Source organism: Acomys minous (genome assembly GCF_964271855.1).
Source record: "Acomys minous genome assembly, chromosome: 8".
Taxonomy (NCBI): Eukaryota; Metazoa; Chordata; class Mammalia; order Rodentia; family Muridae; genus Acomys; species Acomys minous.
This window is the reverse complement of record NC_140489.1, coordinates 29,570,556-29,597,863: the sequence shown is the minus strand read 5'-3', so window position 1 is coordinate 29,597,863 and position 27,308 is coordinate 29,570,556. Positions and strand designations below refer to the sequence as shown.

At 45.0% G+C, this 27,308-nt stretch overlaps 1 protein-coding gene across 26 annotated transcripts in view; it reads left to right on the top strand.

Moving 5' to 3' along the window:
* The window catches only part of NRXN3 (neurexin 3), a 1,580,128-nt gene that overhangs the window by 71,245 nt on the left and 1,481,575 nt on the right, over window positions 1-27,308 (top strand). For all 26 annotated transcript variants that reach the window (XM_084791335.1, XM_084791331.1, XM_084791320.1 and 23 more), the window contains exon 2: window positions 258-1,652. In XM_084791335.1, the coding sequence (XP_084647461.1) occupies window positions 944-1,652 (709 nt within the window). In that variant the 5' untranslated portion in view covers window positions 258-943. The remainder of the gene's footprint in view (window positions 1-257; window positions 1,653-27,308) is intronic.

Genomic DNA, 27,308 nt, shown 5'->3' with positions numbered 1-27,308 from the left:
CTGATATAGCTTTTGGGACTTTGCATGATTTTTGCATTTTACATTTGGAAAAAAAACTAAGCATGTCATTAGGAGCAGAACTGGGGTCTTCTCCTGGCCATAGGAGAGCTGGGCCCCTGTCCTGTGTGAAGTACCTAGCAGAGAAGGTGCATCTAGAATTGCCTGGGGGTATTGGCACTCTACCAATCTTTGTGCCACAGGATGTAATCACTGGTGCCTTAATCTTAACCCTTTTTTTTTCCTCCCTTATTCCACAGGTCTTTTCTCGGAAGTCCTGGGAGCTCTGTAATGGGCAGCCCTGCCTCTGGTCAGCACCATGAAGCCTGAATCTGCTTCCGCTCCACTCTACCCGAGTACGCAGTTGCTTGAAGTGCCCCTTCCCAGGGCCTGCTGCTGCTGCTGCTAGAGGGTCAAACCTCACTTAGCACTCGTCCTTGGCTTGGGCCTACGTTTCACTTGGCTCACCTCACTGTTTCCCCTCCTCCATCACCGCACCCTGAGCTCCAGCCCTGTCCTTGGTCTCTCTGCCTAGGACATATTTGCCGGGTGCAAGACATTTGCTGAAGGCTTCTTCCCACCCTGGGCTCCTTCTCCTCCTTGAATCAAGGCCTCCGGATCCACGTGGATAGCTGAGATCTTTTCTTGGAGAAAGATACTTCTTCCTCGCCTCATCCCCGATTTGTCCCACCCGACATCCCCTGTCTGTTTCTTCTGCCTCTCTATGGGATTTCCTGCCTGTGTGCCTGTCTAGGGCGGTGTTGTTCTTTTTCCTCCTTCCTCACCCTCCTGATACTCCTGTGTACTCCTCTTCTTCTGTGTGTCCCCTGTCTGCTCTCTCGTACATCGCCACCACCCACCCACCCACCTACCCGTTGCCTCCCACCCCCAGCCAGGGCTGTTTCCTGGTTTATCTGCTCCTCTGTGCCCTGGCCCAGCAGCCACGATGAGCTTTAGCCTCCATTCAGTTTTCTTCACCTTGAAGGTGAGCATCTTTCTGGGCTCCCTGGTGGGGCTCTGCCTGGGTCTGGAGTTCATGGGCCTTCCTAACCAGTGGGCCCGCTACCTGCGCTGGGACGCAAGCACGCGCAGTGACCTGAGCTTCCAGTTCAAGACCAACGTGTCCACTGGGCTGCTCTTGTACTTCGATGATGGTGGCGTCTGTGACTTCCTCTGTCTCTCCCTGGTGGACGGCCGCGTTCAGCTCCGCTTTAGCATGGACTGCGCCGAGACCACTGTGTTATCCAACAAGCAGGTGAACGACAGCAGCTGGCACTTCCTCATGGTGAGCCGTGACCGTGTGCGCACTGGGCTGGTGATTGACGGCGAGGGCCAGTCTGGGGAGCTACGGCCCCAGCGGCCCAACATGGATGTGGTCAGTGACTTGTTCCTCGGTGGCGTCCCTGCTGACATTCGATCTTCTGCCCTGACCCTCGATGGAGTACAGAGCATGCCCGGCTTTAAAGGATTAATGCTGGATCTCAAGTATGGCAACTCGGAGCCTCGGCTTCTGGGGAGCCAAGGCGTCCAGTTAGAAGCAGAGGGACCCTGTGATGAACGTCCCTGTGAAAATGGCGGCATCTGCTTCCTTCTGGATGGCCATCCCACCTGTGACTGTTCTACCACTGGCTATGGTGGTACACTCTGCTCAGAAGGTAAGACACGCCCCTCCCTCTCCTGCTGTAGACAGTCCTACTGAATGGTTTTGTGAAGACAGGAGAGCTGGATACAAACTAGCTTTGTGTGCATGTTAGATAATTGGGCCTCCTCCTCCAGGGAGGTGATGGAAATTCGTCTCCTTGCTCTCAATGGACAAAGCACTGGATCTCAGCAGGAAGAAAACACAGGCTACTCAGCCATGCACTCTGACTCAACTCAAAGGGCTAGGTGGAGTAGACTGCAGAGTCTGAACACAGCTCAGTGGGATTAGGCCAGAGAAACAAGACAGGGACTGGCAAGGTGGCTATCTCTGGCCCCTCCTGACTCTTGGAGACTTAGACCCCTGTGGGTGGATGGGAAATTTTCCCTTAGCATCTTCCTCATCATCTTAGCCTAAGTAACACCTATGCAGACAATGGAGGCAGCTGCCACCCCTTGGCCCATGAGAGGCCTTTAAAAGGCAGTCAAGGAGTCTGCTTGAGAGCCTTCTGTCTTTGTTCTAGCAATGAGACTGTTTCATGAGGCTCCTCTTTAGATATGGTTTCCTTTCCTGGGTGTTCCGTATACTGAGATATGTTTGAATAGGCCCAGGGCTGGACTGGAGCCTTGTCCAGGGGAATCCCCCAAGCTACACTAGAAAACTGCCCATATCGAACTACAACTGAGACAGAGAGTAAGGGATGGACAAGGGAAAGGAAGGCAAGAAGAAAGGAAAGGAGCGAAAGACACAGAGGAAGGGGGGAGGGAGAAAAATATTTCCCTGCATAGAATTTAAGCTGTCCTCACCCTGTGCACTAACTTCCATTTGGTATTAGACCTGAGGAAGTAATTTAATTTGACAAATACAAATCAGATATAAATTCCTGGCCCTCTGTACTCCCTACGGGCTTAGATTTGGGAAAGAGAAATCACTGAGGTGACCAAGTGTGTGGGAACTGATGAAAGATGTGTGCATCTTAGGAGGTCAGGATTTAGAGGACACAGAATAAGTTACATGCTGGTTCTTCTTAAGGTGGTTTGTGTGGCCAACCAATGTGGGCCTCTCTTCATGGAGGTGGTTGTGTTCTATAAGGAAGATCAGTTGTTCTCAGCCCCAGACGAGCAGCAGGGTCATCTTGGGGGTAGCTGAAAAACATCCAGGCCACACCCAGGCTTCTTGCATCAGCATCTATGGATGTGTGATCTCATTAGCTCTCTCTTTATAACGCTTCTCATATGATCCCAATGTGTAATAAAGGTGGCTCCACTAGGGCAGGGTCAGAGAGGTGAGAGTAATGATGGAAATCAGGGTCCCCTCTTGGGGTTCTTAGTCTCATTGATAAAAGAATTTAAGAATGGACAAGCCAGCAAGCAAAGGTCAGGGCAGCTGCAATCTCATCAGCTCCCAGTGGAGGAGAGGAGGAGGTGAGGCTTGCCGTTGAGGTAATCTGCCATGGAGGTCAATCACACGCTGAACAAAGCAGCCACATGGTAGAGAGGTGAGTTTTAGAGAAAGAATAAAGAAGCCCAAAGTATCAGATAAAGCACAGTTAGGCTATGGCTAGCATCTGAAATAAAAAGAAGAGGAGGGAAGGGATAGTGATGCTGATTGCAAAGCGGCTCCTAGAGGGCGGGGCTTCTAGGAAGGAAAGTTATCCCATGAAGGAAATAACCATCCCACCTAGCTCTTTAGAACAGCTTAAGGTGAAACTGCCTTCCAAGGGACAGTCCTGCCTCTCTGAGGGGTGGTCTGTTCGCCAGGCCTTGACCTGCACAAGTGGAATTTTAGGTTTCCCCCTAGGCCAGAGATTTAATTCTCTCGACCAGGAGGAAACAGGTTTTTTTCTTACCGGGCCTTTGCTGCTCTGTCAAGAGGGTGTGGCCAGGTAAACATCTTCTTCCTTCCTCCCAGGATTGGTTCAGGTAAGGGCTCCACTGCTTTGGGGTTTGTTTTTTAACCATTGTTAAAATGTTCCTAAAACATTTTGGGAATTGTCCATCTCTTATAAAGCAAGTTGTGCTTTTTTTTTTTTAAAGTCAAAATTAAGTTTATTTTACAGGTGGAACATGGTGGAGATTGACATGTTGGGAACTGGGGTGGAGGCCTCATTGCAGGAAGTTCACAGGCTACTGCGGAAACATTCGCCAGATGTTCTGCTTCTGCCGTCTACTGCCTGGGTTTTGCATCTCCCTTCCTGTGGCTGGAGGCACATATGATGCCAGGAGGTGTCGGGCATACACGCTTGTCCCTTTAGGTCCACAGACATATCCAGCCTGAGGTCCTCAGACCACTTGCTTCCCACGATAGCTCTAAAAGGGGCTCAGCACATCTGTAGGCGACACGACATGTTGTAGTGTTAAAAGGCTGGACACCCTTGTAGGCTTTGATTTTTCCTCATTGAACTCGTAGGAAAGAAGATTGGTGGAGAAAGGACCGGAGCTGACTTAAACACGTAAAACCATGCTGTTGGAATGCAGTTATTAACGGGCTTCTTACAAGCAGGTGCCTCCCGAAGCTGACTGACACTCCAAAGCTTCTTGTCTTTGGAAAACGTTCTGTCTCGTTCTGCCTGGAGACAGTGACATGATCACTTGTTTCCTCATTTGCCCAGAGGGTCTGTTCTGCTCTCAGAAGTTACAGTGAAAGCTGGCATTATTCCTTTAGAGGGACCAGGGCATCTGCAAGTGTGTCGTTAACTTGCTGATTACCTCTGATTGTGTGTGTGTGTGTGTGTGTGTGTGTTTAAAAAACTCATCTCCTCTAGGCAGGTTTGGATCAGCACTTTCAGCAGGAAGAATCAACACTGTATATATATATATATATGTATATGTGTGTGTATATATATATATACACACACACATACACATACGCATACAATTTGTCTTTTCTCTCTTTATTTTTGTATGTATGTTATTCAATCCCCAGTGGAATTCCTTCAGAACAGATTGAATGGAGTTGATTTTTTAATGCTTAAGTGCAATATGTATATTATAAGAATTGTTCTTTCTGCAACGTTCAGATTTCTTCTCATGTATGGAAAGAAACAGAGCAAAATATATCCTATGATAACTAACATCTGGCTCTCCTGAACACAGAACGACCCAAAGGTTTTGGTGAAAATGGATATCAGGGAGGTAATAGAATTTACTGTGGACGACTTGAAGCCTGCTAACCCTAGAATTGTCATCATGTCTGATCAATCACAAAATTGCATTGCAGAATATTACAAAATATCCATTCCCTCCATGCATAGTTAAGTTTTGGAGACTAAGCATAAACACTCACCTATAAAATGTGGAAGGGGAAAATCAGAGCTGTTTCTAAGTGTCAAGCAGATGTGCACAAAAACATGGCAAATAGCCTGAACAAATGCTTGCTGTTTCCCCAAAGATAACATGAAGTGGGTAACAGACATGCAGCTACACCTTTCTCCCCATCGGATCACACACACCACAGAAGAGAAGCCAGGTTACTTTCCCACAGTAGTGGGTACTATGTATTCAATTGTCCCAGTCTGCTGTATGGACCCTTCCATTTGAGTATATAAGGGTCTGCTTGGTGCTTTACCAGTCCTGAGAGGAGGTAGCTAGGCTCCTGCACTTCCTATAATGTAGTTGGGGCCTGCTGAAGATGTCCTTTGCTGTCCATTAGTTTGTAGCATACCTGCAGTGTTGATGCTTGCTTGACGTATGCCTCAGTGCCTCCAAAATGTGTCCATACTGCACCCCAGAAAGGACACAGATGCCCCTATCTCTTTATGTGTTTTGGGGTATTTTGGTCCCACCTGAGAAGAGTAGAAGACAACAGTGATAGTTGGTGTGGGGGACCTGGGCCCAAGGGTAAGAGGTAGTGGGCACACTGTCCGTATTCTCAGGTAAAGGATTGTGGGCTCTGGCTACACACTGACCTCTGAACTTGAGAAAACTTCAGTCAGCTGCTCATGTCCTCGCTGGCAGTCACACGGAGCATTATGACACACGATGAATGTACAGAGGAGAGGTTTCAGGTTTTTACTTTTAGGGATGATGTTTATAAACAAAAAGCTTTGATTCTTAACCAGTGAATTCCCATGAGGATAGCAGATAAAACCATTTTAAAACAATGAATATGGTCTGGAATTTAGTGAGGGCACGGCCCAAGACTTTCCACTGGTCCTTTTGTCTAGTTCAGTCCCATGAAGGGAGCCTTGAAACTTAGTGGCCAGAGAGTGAATAGGCGTCCCCAGCTTCCTCTAGAAGCAAGCCCCCTCGTAGGCTATGGAAAACTTGCCATTCCCTTGAAATGAGTCTGGATGATTATTTTTAAAGTGGTCTTAGTTAACACACACACTGAATTTCTCAGCAACCTTATAGTTGCGAAGCATCGATTCACTGCAAAGGCATATAAAGTGTAGTCCCACTTTCCCTGAAGACTTCATTTAACATGAAGTCAGCCTGTTGCAGGGAGGATGTTTGAGCCGACCTCTTCTCCTGAGTGAATCTCCTGACATGGGCCTATCTGTGTCACATATCATTGGGTTGACTGGTAGTCAAGTTGGTTTGACTGATGTCTCATCATTGCCCCATGAATTTCAATGACTTTCTTTCCTATTAAGAGTTGTACCGCCCACCTTTCAAAACCAGAGAATGGCATCCTCCCAGAGGAGACTGCTTACCCCCTAAGCATTCTATGAGGTTCTCAGGACATGGTTAAGGTACCAGGTGGATTCCCCAGTTGAAACTTCCTGTTGGAGTAAAACAAGGCTGTCTCCATTCCTTCTTCCCAGCGTACATTGTGTTGTAACTGTAACATGGCGATCTGTGTCAACTCTTAAGTCCTTGGAAGCCTGGGGACAAGGATGCGGTAAGCAATCAGAGGGGAAAAGGTAGCTCCCTTCCCAACGCTTCTCTGTGGGATGAAGCAGGTAGAACATCAGAAAGATTTTACAGCGTCCACAAAGGAGGGACTGCCATCCTGAGCTTTGACTCCCCACCTTGTATTCAGGCTTTCCATGGGATCAGCCCCTGCTCCCTACCAGCCCAGTCAGCCAGCCAGCCAGCAGGGGCTGTCGCTAAACGGAGCTTGAATAGGGGTCTGATTGCTCCTTTTTCCTCCCATCCTCCTGATTACCAAGTGAGATTTCCTGGGTATGCTGTATGCTAAATGGCAGAACAGCCGCCTGCCACTTGCTCCAATTATCCCTCTTTTAACTGCTGAGGGAAGAACAATCTTTCTAATCTCCCCTTCCCATACTATCCCTGCCTCCTCCCTTAAAGAAATAAGACCCTTTTCCTTGTTCTCCCTTCAGTGGGCTGAGAGCAGCCTTTTCTTTTTCCCCTTTGCAGAGACCGAACACCAGCTGCAAGCTGAAAAGGAGTTGGGCAGTGGGGAAACGATTTGGTCCACATCCAGCAGGGTTGAGGGTCAGGCAGGCATTGTGCCAGGAGCCTTGGAGTAGCACGTGAATGTGAATTTGCATTTGGTAATGAGATACCACAGGCCCGGCACTGGGGGCTAATTATTTTCAACACCCCTATCTCCCTTTGCAGGCTGCCCTGGAAAAGATGCTTTCTAGTTCCTGGGGCATGTGCCCATCAGCTGAGTCCCCCTCCTTCCTTCACAAGGCAGAGAGGTGGGGTGCAGGTTGTGCTTGGGGGATAGGATGAGTGTGTGCCGATGCCCTTTGGTCACTGGATTGCCACTGTAATCACTTGCTTTGCAGTGTAGGTCCATAGCAATGAGTCCTCAGAGTGTAACTGAAGGGAGAGACCTTGGACTGTGGCTCTGCCCAGGGTTGATTGCCCTTCTGTGGACAAAGTTATAGTGGCGTGACTACCATGGCCATCGTAGAATATTGCCACGTCCCTTGGGCATTCCTGTGTATTCGTATTTCTTGGCTCATCTGACCTTCACTATCCTGTGAGATTGGTGTGATGGCCATCACTTTTGCAGATGAAGAAATGGGGACAGAGAAATTTGGAACTCAAGACAAAATTTAGGATAGTGGCTCAACATGTGACCCCTGGGAGGAAAATAATCCAGACTTGAAATCTGCTCTTGTCCATTTATAGATTGTGTGTGTTTGGATAAAGTTTGCGAAGCCTCAGCATCTTCATTAACAGTCATAAATAACAACAACAGCAAGGCCTAACAACCACGGATATTTGCTTGAGTCTCCTTATGGTTATAACTTGCTTTGCATGCAGAAGCTCCTGTAACCCTCAAAACCACTCTCGACATAGAACTATAAAAATTCTGTCTTGTAGGTAAGGAAAGTAGGAGATGGGGGTTAAGTGATTGTCGGAGATGCAGATGAGCAGCAAGTCTGAGCTTGGTACCCAGTCTCTCTGGTTTCAGAGCCCACCCTCTTCATTCTGTTCTGTTATGATCATGAGAAACCACACTGTGGAGTTTCTGGGGGAGTTGGATGGGATGAGGTATATGAAGCTCTCTATACAGATTCTGGGCTTTGGGGCTCCTGGCCTGTGTAAGAACAGCTGTGTACCTGTATGATTTCCACAGATGTTTCGAGGCATTCCTTTGCCTCAACCATCTCTCAGTTTTAAAGGTGGCAGAAGCAAAGGGAAGGGGACTTCAAGGGATGCAGAATCAAGTATTATTGCTGTGTGTCTGTGGTCCAGAAGCGTGGGGTTGCTGACGGGATTTTCAGTTGGACCATATGCAACACAGCTCTTTGTCTGCATGTGGCTCCCAAGCAGCCCAGCAAGGCAAAGGGCAGCTTCATCTTCGTGAGTAGGTGAGGGGACGCAGACCCTGGGGGCGCCACTAAACTTGTGATGTGTAGATGTGAGATGAGCTTGGCTGCTGCTGCCTTCTCTCAAAATGGAGTAGCCAGACCCCCCACCCCCCAACATGACATTTTACCCCCACTTCGCTCCCCTCATTAACACAAATGGCCTGTGTCTGTATCGTGAAATGGAGCATTGCCTCCCTGGATGTCTAAGATAAGCAAAATGTCAAACTCCGGGTGTCAGAGGTTATCAGCTGAGCCAGTCCCAGGAGCCTTGCTGTTCCCAGGCAGGGAGAGCAAGAAGGACTATGAGGGAATATGAAAACAGATGAAAATGAGCATCCCGTTCTCATCCTCAAGGTCCAGAGTTGCAGCGAAATAACTGGAGACTGGACCCAAGGGTCTCTAGGCAATTGGAACAGGACTGGTGCAGCTGGAGGATCATCGTGGGAAGAGGACAACATCTTCATACTTACCTTTGAGTTTCTAGGTACCAGGAGATGCCCATCACCTACTCAGGGCTGGTGAAAAAACAGAGGTCCCTGGGTTATTTTGTCAGGTTCCTGATTTCCTGCTGCCTTCTGTCTTCAACTCCTTTATCTGTGTTTCTTCTTCTCTTTGCCTTTGCATGTGTGTAGGGGGAGGGGCAGAATGACCAAAGTGGGTTTATGATGATGAAATCAAACCTTTAACTAAATCTTAACTTGCTTGAGCCCCTTACAAGGCACCAGACCTAATCTTTGAGTTGCAGATGCTTTCCTTAAGGACCCCCAAATATCATGGGCTCCAGGTACCGCCTCTATGCACCCGCCCTGGTGGAGAAGACTCGTTGCTGTCCAGCGATAGCAATGCCACTCTGAGTGTGTATGTGTGTGTGTGATTCTTTCAAAGCAGTGACTACACTTCATCACAGACATGTGTGCCACTTGGTAACCAAGAGAGTTGGAAGATTTATGGCTGGGGGGCGGTGAGAAGAGGGACACTAGAGAGGAATACACTTGGTAAAGGGAGGAATTGTTTACAGATTTGGAGGAACAAGCTGGTATTTAAATGGAGGGATAACTGTAGTCATTCTCCTAGGCTTTTCTGGATGTTTGATTTGCTTAGCTCTCTGGGGGCTGTGTTGCAGGTGACAGGCTGTGACTGGCAAAGAAGGACAAAGCATGCTTTCCCTGGTCTGTCTTCCTGATCTATTTGGAAAGCGACACTACCAGTGGGTTGTCATTACCGTTGCTCTTCTCCAGGAATTGGTGTCTTTGGGTGACCTATTTAAAAGCGATATGGGGCCCCCTTTAAATGTGTCATTGCCTATGACTGCTTTTAGATCTTCACTGCTGTCCATAAGGTTCCTAACTGGTGTATTTCCAAAGTCCCCTTTTCTTATAATCCCAGGAACTAATAGCTTTAAAAATAAATTGACCTCTGAGTCACCCGGCTGAACTACCTATGGCTATGCAGTGATAAACCTTGCTTTGCATCTAGTCCTAGAAATGATGAATGGTTTCAGCTTTTGTAGGGGGGTGACCCTAGAGTGTGCAAGGCAAACAGGGGCCTCAGAGTGGTACTGATGACAGAAAGGCAGGGCAAGAACTGTAGGACCTTTCAGCTTCTGCGGCAGGTTTTCCAGCTGTGAAATCCATTTTGGAGCTATATTTAAATAAGTATAGTATGTGTGTGCATGCATATGTTTGTATGTGCATGTGTGCATGCATGGATGCGAGCATATCTGTGTGTGTATGTGTGTGTGTGCATGGATGTATGTACATGTGTGTGAAGGCCAGAGGAAAACCTCAGCTATTGTTCTATTGTTCCACAGGCATTGTCTACATTTTTTTTTTTGGATAAGTTCTCTCACTAGCCTGGAACTTACTAAGTAGGTTACAGTGGCTAGCCACTGAGCCTTCAGTATCCACCTGTTTCCATCTCCCCAGTGAACTCCACATTTAGTTTTTAAAATAAGAGTTCTAGGGGATCAAACTCAGGTCCTCATGTTTGCAGGGCAAACGCTTTACCAATTGAGCTAGCCACCTCCAGGTACAGTATCTTTGTAGCTGAGACAGTGACAGGAGAGTTTTTCTCCAAGTTTCTTGGTGAGACACCATTGTTCGCTTCCCTGTCACTTGGCCTCTCACCTGCCAGTTGGGCTCTCTTGAAGCTGTTTTGTGTGTAGGCGTGAAGTCTGTAGAAGAAAGGGTCTCTGCAGTCCCGTGGCTGTTGGACACAGTGGTGCTGAACTCTCTGCCTTAGAAGACAGCACAGTTGCATACAAACCCGTAGCCGCTCCTGTAGGTGCGATTGGATATATGTTGCCTGCAGCCCTGGAACACAGAGAAAAGTGCATTGAGAAAGGGTACAGAATATTTACTTAATAAGTTGCTTTCAAATAAAAATGAGGACGCCACTTGTGAGGCGAGATAAGCGGGATAGGAGAGCTGAAATCACTTGTTTGTGATCCAAGCAGCAGGCGAAGGGCCGGCCAGGCTGGGAGGTCAGTGAACACTCAAGGTTTCTTCCTTCCGTCTCATTTTCTGAAGCTTCTTGACTCTCCCGATGGGGCCCTGTTTCTTGCATGCTTAGTTCTGAGGGGGCTAAGGGAATGGGGAAGAGTGGGCTTGGAGAGTGGCGAGCCTCTAATCTGAGGGGGTCCCCAAAAGATGAAGCCTCGTGCGCAGTATTTGCTCCATCTGAGTCAGGAAAGACAGCCTGCAGCTCCGATAGAGGTGGGAGCCTGCCTTCTTCTGGGGTGTATGCCGGAATCTGAGGGGGCTTTTGCACTGCAGAAGTAACCTATGCTATTGGAAGCACAGATCTCATTTGTTTTGGGGGAGTCTGTTGTGTTTCTATGACCTCCTAGCTATGATCTTTCTGTGGAAGCCAAAGCACAGTTTAAAGGATTCTGGGTGTTGAGGTTAAGGTGACTTTGAGACCGATTAGGTTTAAGTACTTACTTGTCACCACTGAGAGTTAACTACCACCCTCTGCAAAGCAGGCAACATCAACAGCAGAGGAGTCACCTGTAGTGATGAGGGGCTTGCTAAGTCTCAGGTTAGTTTAATGTATCTGTGATTGGCTCAGGGCAGCAGGGGTTTCTTGTCTTCGAGCCAAACTGTGCTCTCCAGCCACGTTACCTCCGTCCCCGTCTATTTAAAGCAATTCTTTGTGGGCCATGTGGGTAAGGAGGAAGAATGGGAGGGTGGTTAGATACTGGCATTTCCTGGTTTTTTTTTAAAGGAAGTAACCCTATGTCAAAGTAAAATTCATGAGGGATTCTCTTGCCACAGAAGATCTTTTCAACAGGCATGTACCTTAGGATAGCTAACAATGGGGCCCAACCTCAAACCTTACTTAAAACATAAGATTCTTTTGTGAGATTTTCCCCATAACTTTATTGCGAAGCTTAGGCTGTGCTAGAAGCTGTTCTGTGGGTATTTACTGGAATCCAGTATACAAATTCTCTCCTGCACCTCAAAGAAGTGAAGCTAGTCCTGGCTCTTGGCTAACTCTATATTAGCTGATATATTGTCATGATAGTAAAGACAAAGGAACAAAATATTATGAATGCCATGATTTAAAATGGTTGTTTCTATAAAAGATTTTTATTTTATATGTATGAGTGTTTTTCATGCTTGGCTGTATGTGTACCATATGCGCGCGCGCGCGTGCGCGCGTGTGTGTGTGTGTGTGTGTGTGTGTGTGTGTGTGTGTGTGTGGTACTGGCAGAAGCCAGAAGAGGGCGCTGGATCTCCTGGAATGGATGATTGTGAGTCACTGTGTAGGGGCTGGGAACCTAATCTGGGTTGTCAGCAAGATCAACAAGTGCTCTTAACCACCAAGCCATCTCCACACTCCCAAGCAGCTTATTTTAAAAAGAAGCTGTGAATATCATTTTGAGTTCAAGGAATGGATTTGAATTGTCCAGGTTCCATGGACCACACACCTCTGCTGGGAAGTAGGTGTGGCCATCTCAACCATGACGATGTGTAAAAGTTGACAGGTGTTTACCATCAGTGGAATTTAGTGCTGTTGAAAGTTTAATATGTGATCATTCCAAATTTTAGCGTTGAGTAAAATGCAGAGTGGGGCTATTTCCTCCCATGTGTATAGTCAGTGGCTACATTTTAATGTGTCTCTTGACTCTCCTCAGCTTCCCTATCCTTTAATGCACATTGTGATTGCTCAGCCAGGTTTTCTCATTCTTGCTACAGAAGTGTATGTGAGGATAGACTCTTCTTGGGAACTATAAAACACAAAATTAAGAAGGCGGGGTTGCTCTCTTTCCTTTGTTATTGCTATACACGCAGACTTGTGTGTGAATAATATATCCAACACATAGCAGACACTCAATAAGGTTTATTACCTTAATGAAGCATGGTGTGTGTGTGTGTGATAGAAGTACATTCATGTTTCAAGTGTATACCTCTGTGGTGTCTGAGTTTGTATGTTGGTATGTAAGGGCTCACTAACATGTGGACAGATTCAGGTTTCTATGCATATGAGCTTATTAATGTCTGTTGAATAAAGGAATCACTGAATTCACCCACAACCTGGACCACACTGGCTACTGTTAGAAACACCATCTCTCTCTCAATGGGAAAGGTACTGCTTATGTGGGACAGCTTTTCCTGAATCTCTGTTAAGCCTAAACATGTTCTCTTTGGCTTGATCTGCTTGAGAATAAAACGCAAAAGACTTTTTTTGGTGGTGGTTATTTTTTTTTTTTTTTTTTTTACAAACCAATGGTTTTCTGTAACAATTATAGGCAGCCGCCAGCCTAGGATCATGTAAATGCTTGTGAAATGGCTGTTGGAGACAGGCATGTTGTCACTGGAGATAGAGAGGACCCATTAGTTCCTGTAGATTCCCTGGAGAAGATAAGCCTCACTGGGATCAGGATAATTGTCCTTAGCTCTAGAGAAAGCAGTCATAGAAAGGAGGAAGCAGATACCTGGGCAGAGAGTTGAAGGAATTAGAGCTACAAAGAAAGTATTCTATAACAGTCAGGATGGCTGGCTCACAGATTACATGCTCTGTCAAACTGTATCACTGGGGGTGCAGAGGGCACTGTAGTGGACCTGGGAGGAATATGCATGAGTAGTGTGTGCATGCCTTTAACCCAAGGACTCCCTGGCTCTGGGGCTCTACAGTCGGACCCTCCCTCCTGTTTTATGTCCATCTGCCTTTCAAAGGGATGTGGGAGATAAGACTCTACATCAGCAGCTTCTGAAACCCGGTATAAGAAAGAAATAGACAAACACAGTTATCAGAGATGTGAGTTGTTCATACACAAACATTCAGCTACTGGGAGACTATTGCAAAGATGTTCTTTGCTGAGGAGATTTTGTTCAGAACATCTTGGAGGCCACTCATCATGATGGAACTCAAATCTGCGTTCTCTCTAACAGCTACCATAGCAGTATCTCTCACCGCCCCAGAGCTTGTGCCATCAGCTGGAGGATGATTCTAAAATATCCCCGGTGCCGATATGGTTGTTCTCGATGGTCTGTGTGTGAGGTGGTCTTGTTGATCTGGCCAGGGGTCTCCAGAAGGTACTCAGTTACATCTCATCCTTTGGAGGCCTCACAATTGCTAATATTACCCCAGAGCTGTTTTCTGCTGAAAAATCACCTCCTGGGGACAAGTTTGGGCTCCGTAAGACAAAGTCCTTTGCAAAGCCGACTTTGATGTATAACATCAGTATAGTGGACTAGGCCTTCTGTTTATTGGAATCATTTATTGAATGTTCTCTAAGGAAATGACTGTTATTTTCCAGGATGTTCTCTGCCCTTAAAGACTTCATGGTCTAGTTTGGAAGCCCAGTAAGCAGAGAGGCACACATATGTCAGACATACTCTAGGACCAGAGGCAAGAAAGGGAGTTGGAAGTAGGAAGAAACTTCATAAGGAGAAACTCTGGGGCAGGACTTGTAAGTTTCAGTTGGCAGGTTGAGAGGAAGCACTCAGGGCAGTTCTAGGAATCAGTTGGATGTGGATGCTGTTTATGGGAGTTGGTGTCAAGTTGATCTAAGAGTAGCCAGCACAGATGGGTTTGGGTACAGACATCAGAGATGCTTCAGTGGGAAAGGGAAAGCTTGGACGTGGAAAAGGCAGCCCAGGGAAGGAGCATGGATGGGAGTAAAGAAGCCTAAACTCAGGTCCCTGGGAACCTTCTTATTTAAGACTGTGGAGGAAAAAGAATTTATAAGCCGGACTACAGCGGATGACCAGAGATACAGAAGGAAACAGCAGGCACAGGAAAGGCCTTTAAAAATCTTTGCTGGTGAATAAATGAAAGGGTCCCACGTTTTCCAACACAGTTGGAATTGCACTTGAATGTAATAAACTGGTTGAGACTTGGCATCATTTGTTTCAAATGTGCGTGTTTCTTTTAAGTTGTGCTAAGTGAGGTTGGTCCACTTAAAAACATGCCCCCAAATAGAAACTTGGTTCTCTTGGACAGCTAGCAAATCCGTTTTTTTTTTTTTTTGAGGTTTTATACATGGTAGAGTTTCTGTCTCCTAAAATACCAGGATTCCACATGAGTCAGAGCCTCAGGGATCTGAAAGAACAAGCTAGAAGAATGAAGTGACTTGCAAATTTGAGTTCTGATTGAGCTCAGGCTTTTAAAACTAAACACAGTAAGCCTTGTTTAGGATTTTCCTAGAGGCAGGTACATATTCTTGAGGGTAGTAGCTCCGTGTTTTACCCCTTCTCCTGGGACTAGGGGAGGGAGTCCTCATCCTTCTGTGGTCCCTGGGAGGCTGAAAGACCGGGAGGCTTTGCCTCAGGGATGTTGGAAGGCTTAGCCCCAGCTAGCAGTGTAAGCACTGGTAATGAATTCACTTGTGGTTTCTTTATCTCTACCCAGGATGGGGTGCTTGGAGAGGGAGCAAAATGCTTTATTAAGGAAGTAGAGGCTGGGCCCAGGTTGTGTCCTGGACTCCCCCCTCCCTTGTCTGACTCTCTGGGGCTGGGAGTGGGGGCTGCACCCATGTTCCAAATGCTTGCTCTGCAGCATAGTTTTCCAGGAATTTCAGGACACAGGAATTTTCACCCAGCTGTGTTGTGTGTTGCTATTCAGCAATCTGAAGTTGCTTATCCAGCGTAAGTCAGAATGGGGGAGCCTAGGGAGGAGGTGTGGGGGTGCCTTCTAACATTTTTCTAAGCAGAAAAAAATTGAGGCATTAGGGGGGGGCCCAGCTGGTGTGTGACTGCAACCAAGAGATGCAGCCTACATGGGCACAGTGCTCACATGAACCCCGTCACTGAGCCCCCTGGTTTTACTGATAAAAGAGACTGGGGTTGAAGAGGGCAAGCCATTTATCTGCCTAAGGAAAGAGCTTAGACAACTGGTGTAGCATTTCAATTCTCAGAGCTCCCTGTGCCTCCTATTCAAATTGGCATTGAACAATGGTTTCCATGCCTGTCACAGTGCAAACCTTTCCTGGTTAGCCCAACTGGCACAGCCTGTTTCTCTGTCTTTTAAGCATCCCCAGTTTCCTGCACATTTTGACTGATTTTTTTTTTTTTACTCTGCTCTGATATGACTTGGTTACCTGCTCTGTAAGAGAGATGCGCATGCTGCCCTGGGCCCCCTACCCTTTCTACTGCTGTGAACCACAGACTAGTATTGTTGCAATTCTATATTATTTGCATCTTTTTAAACCCAGGAAATCCCCATTCCACCTCCAGTCATTTTGTTATTGATTTCTTGTCAATATATCCCATTTTTCAAATGTTTATGACAGTTATTTAGTTTATATTAAATTGCAGAAATAAGTATTAAGTCCCCTTAAAGTAAACATTTTATTTTTCTCACTATCTTCTGAGCATCACATTTATTTAAAAAAATTAGTTATTACATTTGTTCTTTGACAACACACACACACACACTCACTCACACACACACACACACACACACACACACACACACAGGCACAGTAAATTCATATTATTGTTATTCTTACTTTCTTTTAACTCCTTTCTATCACTATTACCCCATTTGTCTACTAAACCCTTTTCCTATATTCATGTCTCTTTTTATCTTGTTTTGTTTTGTGATTCATGGGTTTAACCAGACCCATGTGTTTGTAACTATCCCTTGGAGTATAGTGGGCTCATCAGTTGATAAACAGCTGAAGATAATGTCTGCCATGTCTCCAGAATCCATCAGTAACTTAATTCAGCAGGGAGGGGTAGGGCCATGTGGCTTCCTCTCTTGTCTACAGTTGACTATTGACAGGCTCAGGCTTGTGCAGAACCATTTTAAGCAGCTGCTATTGCTGTCGAATTATGGCTGTATTGACTATGTAACGTCCAGAAGAAATAATTTCCCCTCTCTTTGTATCTGAGGGTACTTACATCCTTTCCACCCCTTTCTTCCACATTCTACCTTGGAGTAGGTGGTATAAACATCTTGTTTAGAGCTCAGCACTTGACCATCATTTATTTTCAGCATCTTGGGTAAATACGTGTCTCTGCTGGATTCAGATAATCCATATAATCTGGCAGAGTCATAGGGTTCTCTGCCAGATAAGAACATTGGTGCCTTTTCCTACTTGACATTCCATAGTGTACCTTCTGGAACTATGAAAGCTGGCCAGAGAGAAGAAAATTTGCACCCCAGTTCCAGGTCGATTTCTCTATAACTTGCATGCCAGGTGTGTGGTGCTTTCTACAATAAGGTTTTGCAAACCAGTTCTGATGGACAGTCAAGAGAATTGATAAGAGCCTGAGTTGTTTTAAGGGTCTCTGGGGCCTCCATGATCAACAGCTGATTAGGAGGTATCCTACACATGTCACTGGGAGTTCTGTTTAATAACACAAGACTGTATATGCAGCATTATTAAGCCATTCAGTCTATCCCTATCATTTTTAAAGAGTTGGCTTTCAACGTAGTAGGTTTCCGTGTGGCTTTTCCTAGCTTTTTTTTTTCTTTTTTACATATACATGTATATTACTACACACATATAAAAAAAAGCTATCTACAGCAAGAAGAACTTGTTTTGTTTTTTGTTTTTCATTTTTTCTCCTTTATTAATTTATTCTTGTTACATCTCAACGATTATCCCATCCCTTGTATCCTCCCATTCCTCCCTCCCTCCCATTTTCCCCTTATTCCCCTCCCCTATGACTGTTCCTGAGGGGGATTACCTCCCCCTGTATATGCTCATAGGGTATCAAGTCTCTTCTTGGTAACCTGCTGTCCTTCCTCTGAGTGCCACCAGGTCTCCCCATCCAGGGGATGTGGTCAAATATGAGGCACCAGAGTATGTGAGAAAGTCATATCCCACTCTCCACTCTACTGTGGAGAGTGTTCAGTCCATTGGCTAGATCTGGGTAGGGGTTTAAGGTTTACCGCCTGTATTGTCCTTGGCTGGTGCCTTAGTTTGAGTGGGACCCCTGGGCCCAAATCTGCCTATCATAATGTTCTACTTGTAGGCTTCTAGGACCCTCTGGATCCTTCTACTTTGCCATTCTCCCATGATTCTCTCATCTAGAGTCCCAATAGGATGTCCTCCCCTCTGTCCCAGTTTCCTGGTAAGTGAAGGCTTTTGTGGGACATGCCCCTTGGGCTAATATGCAGATATAAGTGAGTATATACCATTTGAGTCTTTCTGCTTCTGGGTTAACTCACTCATTATGATCATTTCTAGCTCAATCCATTTGTCCACAAATTTTGGGAATTCCTTGTTTTTAATAGCTGAGTAGTATTCCATAGTGTAAATGTACCACAGTTTCTTTATCCATTCTTCTACTGAGGGACAGTTAGGCTGTTTCCATGTTCTGGCTATTATGAATAAGGCTGCTATGAACATGGTTGAGCAAATTAAGAAGAACTTTTTTTTGAAAAAATGAAACTGTGTTCTAAATAGGTGGCTTGACTCACCAAAGCTTGGAGGATAAAAATTGAAACTTGTGTAGCATCTCTACTGCATTACACCAGAGAAAAGGTATATGATTGAAGAGAAGTGACTGATTACAAAGACAGCTGGTTGCCAAGCACAATCAGTAGTGACCACGGCAGACGTGGTGTGTACTTGCTCTGAATTTACAAATGCAATGAGTATTTGTGAATATGTGGAGCATACTGCTGTGCAAAACATAAGCTAATAAATGTATAGTTTACTCTGTGAGTGTTTGCGGTGCAAAGTTTAGCTTTGCGGAGAGTAATGAGAGAAGAGGGAGGTCATGACGTTTGAAGATGGAGAACCATCTGCATTCACCGGCACTTGTTTGAGTTCAGAACAAGACTGGAAGGGACTATGTCATTTCTATTTATCTGCTTACAGTATGGGTTATGGGTAGTTTTGGGTGGGTGCATGTCAGGAACAGGAGCTAGCAGTGTGCTAGGCTGGAACAGTTGGCCTTGGCTGGAAGTGGACATTCAGAGAGCTCAGAATTTGGAAGGCAAGGACCTGAGGTAAGAACCTCTACCTAAGGGGCACTTTCTTATAGACGAAGGTGAAGATGAAAGGCAAAGTGGGGCAAGGAAGCTACAGTGAGTGTCATTTGCTGCCAACCTAAAGCAACTTTTTCCTCAAATAGCTGCACAGCAAGACTCCCCACCCACAGCCCGGAGATAGGCTGAGCATTAGCCAAACAGCTGCCCTTTCTTTCTAGTGTTGGAGTTCTAGCTCCTTCCCTGTCAGACCCTCCCACCTGCCACATGAGAAGAAATCAGATGTTGCCCTTGTCAGTTTGTATTCTCTAGCTGTTGTTGCTAAGGACACTTGTATTTCAGAATATTTAAAGAGTTCTTACCTTGGGGATCATATCTGAGGCCAGGGAACCAGTTGCTTTGCCAAGGGCAGTGCCTGCTTGGTTTTAGGCTAATATTTCCTGACTTAGTATGTTGTAGGCACTGTGAATAACTTTACTGTTTATTCCCCATTTTATAAATGGGGGGGCTGAAGCACAAAAAAGACTTCTCAGTCTACCCTCAAATAGTAGAACAACAACAACAACAACAACAACCAACAACAAAGCAGAACAAAGACAGCGACCACACTGAAGTCTAACCATTCTCCCTAGAAACAAGAGCAAGCAGAGTGTACTATGATTTTTGTTCCACTATACTCAACTTTATTGTGCTGCTTTCTTTGGGATGGTAGAACTCCTTTTTCAAATAAGAATATGGAATGCTATAAGTGTCAGGTGTTTTTGTTTTTGTTTTTGTCTTTCTGGGAAAAAGCAGAGCTAATTAGCCCCATTAGTTTCTGGGGTTGCTTTATAATGCTCTAAGCGTGCTACAGGTAAATAAAAGCTATTAGCTAAGAACATTGTTGTAGGTGGTAGCTGCTTCCCAGGTATGTTCTTACAGGAAAGATGTACTTGTATAATTTTCTTCTCCCTTTATTCTGAACTTTTATCAGAAAATAAATACCCGCAGCTAGACATGACCTCTGAAATCATGTAATTTATTTTTATTCAGCATTTGTCAAGATGTTTTGATTGCATAGTTTAATCCTGAGCTTTCTTTGCCTTTACAACTGGCATAGTCAGACTTAGATGGAGAGTGGAATACATTTATCAAGGGGCCATTTTTTTTTTCTGAAACAAACAAAGAAGGTCTCACGTAATCCCCAAATCTGTTTTTTCCAGGCTTAGATAACTATTTCTTATTGTTCCAATTCATTTTTGTCTTACTGAATTATTTTCAGCACCATCGATTTTCCTTCATATGTGTTATCTCATGGAGATGTTGACTTATGGATCAGTTACTGTTGTGTGTGTGCCGATCAGGTTTTATCTAGATAGCATCCACCCCTGGAATGGTCTTCCGTGGCCATTATTTCTACCACATCCAGTTTTCTCAGGTCAGATTTTCAGACCTACATTTTACCAAGAATGCTTTATTCTTCCTACAATTTTTTAGCTGGCTGTTCTATTTTGTGTTTTTCTTTTTTTTCCCTGACAGGTGTGTGTGTGTGTGTGTGTGTGTGTGTGTGTGTGTGTGTGTGTGTGTGTGTGTGTGTGTTCTTGTCCTGATAGGTTATCATCATACTTGAGGGGTCTGCATTGTTTATGGAGACAGGTGACTCAGAGAACTAAGAAACCCATGGAAGATCATATAAAAAGTGAGGGCCATGTGCTCCAAGGCCACTTCAGAATATATAGTCCCTTGTGTTGCTAAATTGGGGCATACGCCTTACCCCTACCACTCACTTCCATCTTCTCTTTGAAGCTAACAGAGTTCCTATCAAACTGAGCTCTCAGAATCAGAAGCTAGGGCCATAGTTCCAAGCCCCTTGGCTTCTCTCTACTTCCTGGCTAGGCCTGCCCTAAGCCCTGTGTGCACTCAGGTGACATGATTTACAAAACAAGCAAAACCAAAAAAGGAAAAAAAAATCCTCTGGTAGAAAATGAGGTCAGTGACAGAGTTTGGGAGGGGAGGAAGTCCAGGCCTTGCTCTCCCATCCTTTCTGCCTGCTGGCCCACAGTCATCAGGTCAGCAGCCTGTGGTGCTGTTGGGAGCTGACATCTGTATAGGGGTTAGGGCAATGCCAATGCAAGTGTTCTTATGAGGAGACCTGTAACAGGAGAATGGGCTGTTTCTCTGCCACTCGGGACTCCCCCCTCTCTGAATGTATTTGTCTGGATTACTCTGAGGAGGATATTAGTGTTGTCTAATAGTGGCCTCAGATTTATCAAGGGATTTGCTTGATTAATTCCCAAGCACTAGGCAGCAGATGGATTCGAGTTCAGCCTGTGGGGAGGGCCCACATCCTCTGTACTTGGCCCTTTATAGGGTGAGGGAGGCGGTCCTGACTTCCTGGGTATGCCAACTCTCCAAGCTCTGGTTTTTAGAAACCTGCTGTGGGACAGTTGAGACCATTGTCCACTGCTAAGATGAATGAGTGGTGTCCAGAAATGCAGGTAGCTCCCTAGGCTTTCCTGCTTTTTCTCTAAAAGCTCAGAAATGCTGCGACTAGCTTTTGTTTTCTGATTATTCCTGCCATAGACATCTCCAAGAGCCTAGGTCATCATCCTGAGGCCTGCTGGGAAACAATTGGAAAATCAGTCGCTCAGATATGTAAACACGGAGTCTTTCTTTTTGGTTTGTACTCTTGCCTTTCGGTCTCACAGAGTCCTCTACTATGCTTTGGAAATAATCACAGCTACTGTGTGTTACTTGCTTATCTACCTGTTGTGGGTGCATTCTGCAGTTAGACTTAAAACTTGAAGAGTCCTCTTGTATTTACTTCGTTCACCTGCTACTGGCCTTGTGCATTACCCCTTGTCATTGGGGGCATGGGTAATATGCAAGGAATGTGTATCAGTGATGAGAACTTGAAAACAAAAAGGATGAGCCCTGGCATGGTGGCTCACACCTGTAATCCCAGCATTCAGGAGGTTGAGGCAGGAGGATGGCAGAAAATCCGAGCCTAGGCTAGGCTACCAAGCAAGCAAGCCCTTGCCTCAAAAATGGAAGAAAGAAATCAAAAGCCAAGGAGCAAAGAGGACGAATTTAAGACTCTTCTACTTTGGAAATGCTTTTTCTCTTCTATTCACTCTGAAACAAAGCCCACTTGGTAGTATTGTTTTGAAACCACTTTTAATTATAGTGCCACAGCTGTTGCAAGATAAAAAAAATGGTGATTAATAATAATGATAAGAACTTTTTTAAAAAGCATGAGATGCATGAGATATTCTTTTTAGGAAATCATCCTTTTCTTCTTGGAAGCATGACGTCTGCTGGGTCCTCTGACCTCTCTTGGGGAGGGCCTGTGGGATTCCCACTGAACCCTTTGTAATGGGATAGGGTCCCATCAGGGTTCTGTTGTAGGCTTCTTGCAGGGTTTTCAGGTATATAGGTCTGTCTGTTAGGTCTATAGCATCACAGCAACCTCTGCTTTACAAAGGGGCTGAGGGAGGGAGGAAGCAGCCTTACTCATTTTGTGAAAATGAGAAAAAAGTATGTTCGGGGAGGTTAATAAGGAAAAGCATAAGAGCTAACAGCACAGAGCCTCCTGAGAAGGCTTTTTACTTGCCTTTTGGCTTCTTCAAGTAACTAGAAACTCATTCTCTTACTACAAGGCCTCTGGATGGTATAAAGTTGAGTGCTAACTTAAGGCAATATGTGGCCGCTTCCTTATTAAGCCAATGGTAGATATTGCTGGTCAATCCTCATACTCCTTTTATCCCAAGCCCATATGTACTTTCATAGTCTTCTTGAACTCACTATTCCAGGGTATTACTAATCAAATAAAAGGGAAGTGATGCCTATTGAGCCAGCCAGGTGGTTAGGCATTTTATATGTATGAGCCTCTTTTGACATATTGGGAAACTCTGAAATGGATACTGTGATCAGGTTATAGAATTAAGTGACCTCCTGAAGGTCATGTAATGCAGCCACACTGGGATTTGAGCTCACACCTTTCATTACACTGCATGGTTCCCAAGGGAGTATGACCCTCAGGGTATCAGTTGACCAGTGGTCAGTTATGGCAACAGGTTCTTTAAAAAGGCTCCTCTTTTCTTCATTGTTGCTGTCTTACCTCTCAGGGCTACTTTCATGTTTCTGTAGCAAGAGTTTGAAGCATCTTTTGTCAACCCTATGTCCTCCATTAACTTTAAGTACAGTGATAGGTTTGTTACATTTATGGCTAACTGCATACAGGGTGGTCTTTTTAAGTCTCTGGTGTCCAAATCTATGTGTGTGTGACGTGCAGGAAGTGGCCAGTGAATTTGTAACTGTTCCCTATCTCAAATTGAACCAGATGCAAAGTTCACCCTGAGAACAAACAAAGAATGAAGACTCCCAATGAAGATTACAACCCAACAGCTGTTTTGAAAACCTAAAAGCCAGCCTTTCTCAAACTCACTCTGTGATGGCCAGGTGTTTTGTTCAAACAAGTGTCTACTATTCCAAAACTATACATCACAGATGGCCAGTAGGACGGTATCATTTTTGTATGTCACTGTGTAACCGTGTGTATTCTGATAGGTGAAGCTGTTGACGTTTTAGAGACTTGATTACATTTAAACAAATTCAGTGCCTTCTAAATTTATTGGACTTGCAGACCCCCTATCCTTTTTTTCTATCCCCCAAGAAATGCATATTCACTTCTTGCTTGGTGATGCATTTTTACAAAATTCATTTTTGGATTTGTTGTCCCAGCTTGCCTTTTTCCTCTGAAATATGGATCCTATGATCATAGCTTGTGGCAGATATCATCAATATTACAATATGCACCATGCTTCGGAATGTTTAATGGCCATCAGTTATTTTCATCAGCTATTTCCACTGGTCATGGGGAAAAAAAATCCATGTTAGTTTTCGGAAGTCTGTCTCCTTGTCCTGAAAGGCAGTTGAGTTTGGGTGGTTAGGCTAATAATTAGGATGGTATGCTGGAGGGAAGGGGCCTTTAATTTCAGCAAAATCAAGTTTAAGTCTAAGGAAGTTAACTCGTAAGCCTTGGTTTCCTTGGTATGAAGTGAGAATAATAGCTATACCGATAAGAGTCAGTGAGGTGGTGTGAAGACATATAGTCCCGCCTCAGGTGGTGAATGGACAACGCAAGAGGTCTTGTGTATTATGAAGATCCCTGAAGCTGCCTTCTGGGGGTGTGCATCTTCAACTTTTATTGAATGATCCCATCGTGTTTTGGGATTCTAATGAATCACCTAGCACAGTGGCAAATAAAGAATTGATACTTAATTTATATTTCTGGACTGAATTCATGAATCACACACTACTCTGATAAGCATGAGGTGCATCCACATTTCCAGTTTCATCCACACTTCCCAGCAACCTGTACTCGTGTCCCTAGTCCACCTAGTTATGGGTATGGGAAACAAGGCTGCGAGGGACTGAGTAGCCCAAGATCACATAGCTGATAGGACGCTGGAGAACCAGGTCTCCAAACCAGGTTTCCCCAAGTGAAATATGGCTTCCACTCACAATGAGAACTTTGTCCTTAACAAAGAAGGGGATTCTGACACATGTCACAACATGGGTGAACCTTGAGGATGCTATGCTAAATAAGATGAGCCCAGCCACAGAGGAATAAATACTGTAAAAGTCTACTTATGGGAGGTACATAGAGTAGTTAACTTCATGGGGATGGGAAGGAGAGCGGTGGCTCCTGGGGAGAGAGACATGAGGAATGAGCATCGTGTGGCTATGGAGTTTCAGTTTCGTAAGAAGATGCTGGAGATGGATGGTGGTGAGATTTGTACATGACTATGAGGGATGTGATGCATCTAAATTATTATTTAAAAACAGAGGCTTAGAATGGGGCTCAGGAGAACACCTTAAACATGGCCCGTGGGCCCAATCCCTAGCACTGAGACAAAAATAGTCTAAGATGTTAGGTTTTCATGTAATATGTGTTTTACCACAACTCTTGAAGATGAGGAAAACAAAACACCAGAAGCTTTGACTTCGAGTCCAGAGCCTTCCTGCCCTCCACCCCAGGGCCCACCGATGTTATGCTCCAGCATAGCCCATGTCCATCCCACAGCTCTCCTGGGCACTCAAGCACAAAGTCTGTAGGAACTCTAGGAGACCACCTGCTTCTTCTAAAACAGTCTTCCAACTGGCATGAACTCCAAGAACGTAGACTCTTTACAGAGATCTGGGGGATTCTTGGAAAGAAGACATCCCCCCCTCCAAAGAATCACTGGGCTGCAATAATCCAGTAATTACGATGGCCAGTGTGGACCAGCACTTCCTGTGTGCTTACTCAATGCTTTGCACACATTAGCTCCTATGATCCTTCCATCAGTCTTTCTAGGTAAGGGGACCGGTGCCATTTACACATGGGGAAGTTAGGGTTCAGAGAGGCCAGTTAATTTGCCCCAGTGAACATATGTGGAAGGATCAGGGTTTTCATCCATGTCTGCTTGAATCCAGAAGCTGCCACCTACTCTGTCTGTGTTACAGGAAATGGAAACTTAAGAAGCCTTTGTCTAGGGGGGTTTTTACACCATTGGGCTTGATGGATTTCTTTCCTATGATACCTTTTTTTCCCAGTCCTACAAGATGATGGGTATCTTTTCATTTGGATCAATGCCTTTTTTGATTTCCTGCTGTTCCTTTAGAGTCCTTTCTCTGGTAGGTCATACTGGAATTTTGTGGGGGACAGCCCCTATTTTTTTTTTGGTAGGAAATTGGCATAGGAAGTCTAACCCTTGGCAGTGTCCGCTGGTTGTGAGGACTTTCCCAAAGGCCCTGTCCTATTCGGTTAGGAGACTACTGTAGCTGTGCACCTCATAGCCTAAGGTTGGGAAGTGTTAATTCTGCTAGAGATGCCTTCAGCTCGGAGGCTTGAACAGGTCAATAGTAGCCCAATGTGTCACTTTCAGTGTACCAGGTATGTGTTAACAACCAGCAGAGACATTAGTAATTTCAATCAGTTTCATGAGTGTTTATTATGTGCCTGGCTTTGCACTAAACACTTTATATGGATCATCTCACTCCATCCGCACAACAGTCATATAAATTAGGGACAGTCAGTTCTGGTATAATGCTTATTTTGAAAATGCAAATTTGTTCCAATGCAATTGATACATTACAGGATGCTCTGAGCATAGTAATTTTCTTTTGATTATACATGATTTTGTTCTGAAGAAGCCCTAGGTGTTGGTAGCTGAACCAAGATCAGCAAACATCCTTCAAGTGGGCTCCCAAAACATGCTCACCTCAAACCTGAGCCAGTGACTTTAGCTCCCATGTGTTATGTGAGCCCCATTTTGTAGCTGATGTCACAACTTCCTGCAGCTGAAGATGGCTCTACTACGCAGCAATCCATAAGCTCTTTATTTGTGCACGTAAAGCTCAGGTCTTTCAGATGGTCCATATCTGTTGTGTCCTTACGTGTTTCTTAATGTACATGAAACTGGTCTTTACTTTTTATTATGTACCATTAGTGAAGTTTTTGGTTAGTGGATGTTAAATCCAGTTTCCTGTGAGCCTGTGGATTTTACTGTGTGGCCGAGGACTGCAAAGATGGTTCTAGTGAACCTGGCAATGCTGTAACTATTCCCATACAGTAGATGAGGAAGTTTTGACTAAGAAATCTACAATAAGTAGCAAAGCCATGACTCAGATAGATTATCTTACCTCTACAGCTTTGCACCATAGCTCCAAAACACCAACAGGAGACTGTCTGTGCAGGTCTCGAATACACAGCATGCTGACTGTTCTCTTCTCAGTCAAACTCTCATTCTTTAAACCAGAGCTTCTACAGGTGCACAAAAGTCCCTAAAGGTGTTTAAGTGCAGCAGTGGCCTGGACCATAAAGGTGACTTTTGCTGCTCTTCATGTTTTTTTTTTTTCCTGCTCACCAGACTACTGTTGTCTCTCAACAGTCTGGAACCCATCGGGCACTACTGGGTGCTTTGTTTTAAGATCTAGAGTTACCATCATTAAAGAACAAAATGACATAACACCAGCTCTGGGGGTGGAGGAGCTCAGTAATAGATAAATGGGCTCTCATGCCGAGGATGAAGTTAACTGCAAGGTCCTCTCTTCTGTGTTTGGGGAACCCAGACAAAGCTCAGCCTGCAAGAGCTTCCTGGCTGCTAGAAGACCTCTTTAGGACTTAGCTAAAAGAAATATTTCTGTCTAAGTGTGTTCATGGAGAAGTGGCAGCCTTATCCTTATCTTTTCTCCAGACTGAGGGAATGGGATAGGCCATTGAGGAGGTACAACCAGGGCTTTGAATTTCTTCCTGAGATGTGGCCTGGTATAATAATATTCAATAGAAAGCCATCAACCTTCTGCTCGGATATGTAAGAGCCTGTACAAGAGGCCGGCAATCAGCCTCTTTGTTCTACCTCTAGCACCATGAAGGCCTGGCTGTACATTTGTAAGGGATGTTCAGTCCCTTTATTTTTTAAAAAAATGTGTGTGTGTGTGTGTGTGTGTGTGTGTGTGTGTGTGTGTGTGTGTTGAGAGAGAGGGAAAATTACACATATACATATGCATGTGTGTGGA